The 4,784-nt window shown below is 37.6% G+C and overlaps 1 protein-coding gene across 1 annotated transcript; it reads right to left on the reverse strand.

Annotated features, from left to right (window-relative positions):
• Positions 1-3,367: 3,367 nt before the first annotated feature.
• Positions 3,368-4,562, reverse strand: LOC123592930 (olfactory receptor 13C4-like). The gene is given in 2 exon segments (XM_045468363.1): positions 3,368-4,239; positions 4,242-4,562. Coding segments are annotated over 2 exon segments (954 nt in total). The 5' UTR covers positions 4,324-4,562.
• Positions 4,563-4,784: the final 222 nt, after the last annotated feature.

The raw sequence follows: 4,784 nt of genomic DNA on the forward strand, positions 1-4,784 counted from the left end.
GCCTGCTTGACATTCTCTCTCTCCCACTCTCTCAGCTCCTCCCCTGCTCACTCTTTCTGTCTCTCTCTCAAAAACAAATAAACTTAAAAAATTTTTTTTTAATTTTTAAACTTTATGGACACTTGAGTTGGATATTCATATAATTTTCATATACCATGGAGCATTAATATTATTTTAATTTTTTTCAACATTTTTAAAACATAAACATTATTCTTAGCTCATGGACCACTCACAAACAGCTGGCAGGCTAAATTTGGTCCAGGGTCGTTGTTTCCTGACTGCTAAACTAAAGAGTATTATTTTTTCATGTCAATAATTGTATTCTGGTTATCGTAAAACAATGACTTTGAGTGATTTTAAGAATGACAAAATAAAATGTTTAGGGGTAAAGATACATAATATCTGCACCTCCTCTCAAACAGTTCTTTCCATGTACATATATAAAATACACACACACATATATATGAAGAGAGAAATGATAAAGCAAATACGGTAGGATGATAGTATCTGAAAGTTTGGGGTAAAGACTTAAGGAAAATTCCTGTGTGATTCTTGCAACTTTTCAAAGTTTGAAATTATTTCAAAATAAAAATTATTTACACACACATATATATCCAATATTTGCTTAAAAGCCCGGAGGAAGGGGATAAGTGGGTATAGATAATAAAATAATGAACTGGTAATTATTTAAGCTGGGTTATTGGTACATGAAGTTTCATTAAATATTATCTTTCAGTTTATGAGTGCTTGAAGATTTCCAATAGGAGAATTTTATATATGTAAACACACACAGACCAGAGCTGCAAAAGTTTGTGAAAACCCTTATGGTGCCATTGATAGCAGATAATATGATCTTGGGGACAGGAGTACAATGTAGTAAGAGAAGTTTTCAAAAAACCATATCGTCTGGCCCAGTAATTTTATTTTCTAGAATTTATTCTGTGAAACCCAGAGATATGTACACACATTTTTAAAACATGAAATAGCAACTTCAAGGGTACATAGTGCATCAAAAGAAATCAACATGAAAATGATTAATTTTAGGACTCCAAATTAGTGAGACAAATAATTAAAATGTTAACAGTGGTCACTTGTAGGAGGTAGCAACAGAGAAAACAGTTTTTATGCTTATTTTTTTTATAGTTTCTGGAATTTTCTAAACTATTATTTGTCACAAAATAATACATTTAAGTCTTTTTGAGATTTCTTAATTTCCTGGGAAGACAGATCAGTTTGGTTGTTTGTTTTTAAACCTGTCATCTTTTTTTTTTTTAATGCTTGGGTTTTTTTTTTAAGTTTATTTATTTTGAGAGAAAGAGAGAGAGTGGGGGGGGGCAGAGAGAGAGGGAGAGAGAATCCCAAGTAGGTTCCATTCATGGTCAGCATGCAGAGCCTGATGTGGGGCTCAAACTAATGAAACCCTGATATCATAACCTGAGGTGAAATCAAGAGAGGGTCACTTAACCGACTGAGTCACCCAAGCGCCCCAGGCAGATAGTATTAAAACTGTTAACTTTAAGCATTCATCAATATGAGCAGAACTTCTAAACTGAGGTAACACTGTGTCAACTTTATACATACCAATGTAAATTAGAATCAGTTTTTGTAAGTAAAGCAAACAATCTAATATAACCATGCACATGAGACACTAGTACCCTTCCTATTGTGGAAAAGGAGGTGCTAAGGAGTTGCCTGGGACAACTAGAAACAGGACATCGTTGTACATGCAGAAGTGTGCCTAAAACCTTGATGGCAGAGGTCAAAATCTGAAAAGAATTAAACCTGGATCAGACTGAAATACAGAGCTCATCCCAGTGGGAGTGGGCAGAGGTTAAAAAGCCTCACCCACAGGGTCTGGTACACGCCTGTCTAAATAGAATCAAAAGCAGCACCCACTGTGATCCAAGACAGAGGGAAAGGACCAGCAGCTAGAGGTTTATTGGCAGTGACAATATTCCGACTGGAAACAGACAGGCAGCAAGATTTTAGTGACCAGATTACTAGGTCAAAATCAAGATTTATCTCCAAGATGTAGACTGGCAGAGAGTACAGCTCCAAACTAGAAGGCCTGGGGCTATATGATGACTCTAAAACCAATAGGAAAGAGAAAATTTAGATAGGAACATCAGGCTGAAACCAGAGGTCACAATGGCTGGTGATGTGTCCCAATGGTATGCTGTGCTCAACATGGCAGGAAAGTCTACAGAAAGGGGGGGAAAACCTGTAATAGGTTTACTGAGGAGTTTCAATTCACTGGAGTATAAAATGAAATGATTTGCTCTTCCCAGACACTAATTTCAGCCCTCTTTCAGAGCCCGAGAAACATTTCACACAAACTGAAAAATTCTGGTTATTTTCACCCCTAAGATAATGAGCTTATTATCCTCCAGGCCATTTCTAGACTAATTCATCAGCTTAGTCTACAGCTTAGAGAGGAGAAGGTCAGCAAGCCTCTACTCATCAAGCCAAACATTAGCTCTCCTTTGCAGGCACCCCCAACCTCAAGAGGCTCTTTTGCAGCATCCTCTTTCATTGGCTTGGACTGGAACAGTCTTCCCACTCTTTGACAGGGACAGCAGTGAAACACCTCTCAGGATTCACTGAGTTCTTCATGATGTAAAATTTCCTTTGATTCTACCTTTCCCTTTCTTGAAGTTTTCTTTACATAGCTATGCAGGGAGAAGGGGCAAGGAAAAGTGGTGACTGATGTTAATAAGACTTAAGAAAGGGATAGCTGATCCTAATAACTGGAAGGTTTTTTTAAGAGGTGCTAGCTAGTGTCTTTTATCTTCAATTTGGAGTCTTCAATTCCTACATTCTGTGTCAACAGGAAAAGTCAAGCTCAACATCCTCTACAGAGAGAACTACTATGAATTTGGCACTATGCCAGGTGCCTTGTGCAACTTACTGAATCTTTATAATAACACTGGGAACCGTGTTTAATTACTCCCTTTTTGCAAATAAGGAAACTAAAGTTTAGAAAGAATAAATGACTTTCCCAATATTAATTTAAGCACTTTGTGATAGGGTAGAATTTATACTCCCGCTTCTCTATTTCCAAAGCTTATGTGTGATGTTTTTCACTGTATTGCCACACATGACACCAGAAATACTAATTTCGGATATGACCATGGATGAGATTCTAATGGAACTCATAGTCTTTGTGAAACACGAATCAGACCCTGTTACAACCTGAGTTTACGGCAGACTATTACTCTTAGTAATCATAGCTAAACTTGGCCAGTGAAGACAAAGAATAAAAATCTCTCTTTATATAAACTTGCTTTCCTAAAGAAGGTCCTCAATGGTTGCCCAAAGATGCCATTTCTATTCTTTATACACTAAAGACTCACATTTCCCTTTGGTTTTATTGGTTAACAGTTTTCCAATTCAGCAAATATTTCACAGCAGCTTTTACATCTTTATTTCTCAAGCTATAGATTATAGGATTTAGCATGGGGGTCACTACCCCATAAAACATGGAAATAAGCCCCTCTGTAGCTTGCAAATTGTCATTCCGAAGGTGGTCTTGAGACTTGGGCTTGGCATACATGAAGAAGATGGTACCATAAAATATGATCACCACAGTCAGATGTGCTGAACAGGTGGAAAAGGCTTTGCGTCTCCCTGTGGCTGAGTTCATTCTCAAGATGGTGTAAAGGATGAACATATAGGAGAAAAAAATGACTATCAGTGGAAGAACCAGGAATGCCATATTTGAAACTGCTAGGGTAACATAATTGAGGGTTATATCAGCACAAGCTAGCTTAAGGACAGCTAGTATCTCACATAAGAAATGATTGATAATATTATTCCCACAGAAAGGCAACTGCATGGCAAGAGATGTTTGCACAATTGAGTTGATTCCACCAGAGAGCCATGACACAGAAGCCATCAGTACATACACCACCTTGCTCATGATGATGGGGTATCTCAGAGGGTTACAGATGGCTACATAGCGATCAAAAGCCATCATGCCAAGGAGGAAACACTCTGTTGACCCCATTGCAAACCCAAAGAACATCTGCACTGCACATCCAGAGAAGGAAATGTTCCTTTTCTTTGAAATTAAGCTCACCAAAGTTGAGGGAACAGAGGAGGATGTATAGCAGATATCCAGGAAAGACAGGTTGCCCAGGAAGAAGTACATGGGGGTGTGAAGACGAGAATCAAAGATGCTTGCTATGATCAAAACACCATTGCCAATTAGAATCACTAGATACATTACTAGAATTAGAGAAAAAAAATGATCTCAAGTTTTGGGTAACCAGAGAGTCCTAGAAGAATGAATTCTTTCACAAATGTCTTGTTTATCCTATCCATGTCCCAGCATTCAATGTATCAAAGGAAGAGCTAATAAAATGTTTTCACTCCCAAGCAACAAATGTAACAGATCTTTTGCATAACATTACTCTAGGGTGAAATCGACTGTTTTCTTTTAAGTTCTGTCATCTGCTTCTGTCATCTGTTGTTATCCTCAAAAATATTCATGCTTAGAATGCAATACTAGGATATGCCTACAATGCAATACTAGGATATAGAATGCAATACTAGGCATAGAGTTTCTACGCAGTGTCTTATGCATGAATATCTACCTAGAAGCAACCTTCCAACTGCCAAAGACACTCTGAGTTTTCTGAAAGCCCTAGAATATTTCAGACAATAAACCTGACTACTTCCTTTTTATTCAGGTCCAGTGAGAGAGTGATGGGAGGGGCAAAAGACAACTCAGCAAGGAGTGGAATTCTGATTCTGTGTTTAACAGAAATGTTTAAAACTGTAAA

This window comes from Leopardus geoffroyi, chromosome D4 (assembly GCF_018350155.1).
Source record: "Leopardus geoffroyi isolate Oge1 chromosome D4, O.geoffroyi_Oge1_pat1.0, whole genome shotgun sequence".
In the NCBI taxonomy this organism is placed as follows: Eukaryota; Metazoa; Chordata; class Mammalia; order Carnivora; family Felidae; genus Leopardus; species Leopardus geoffroyi.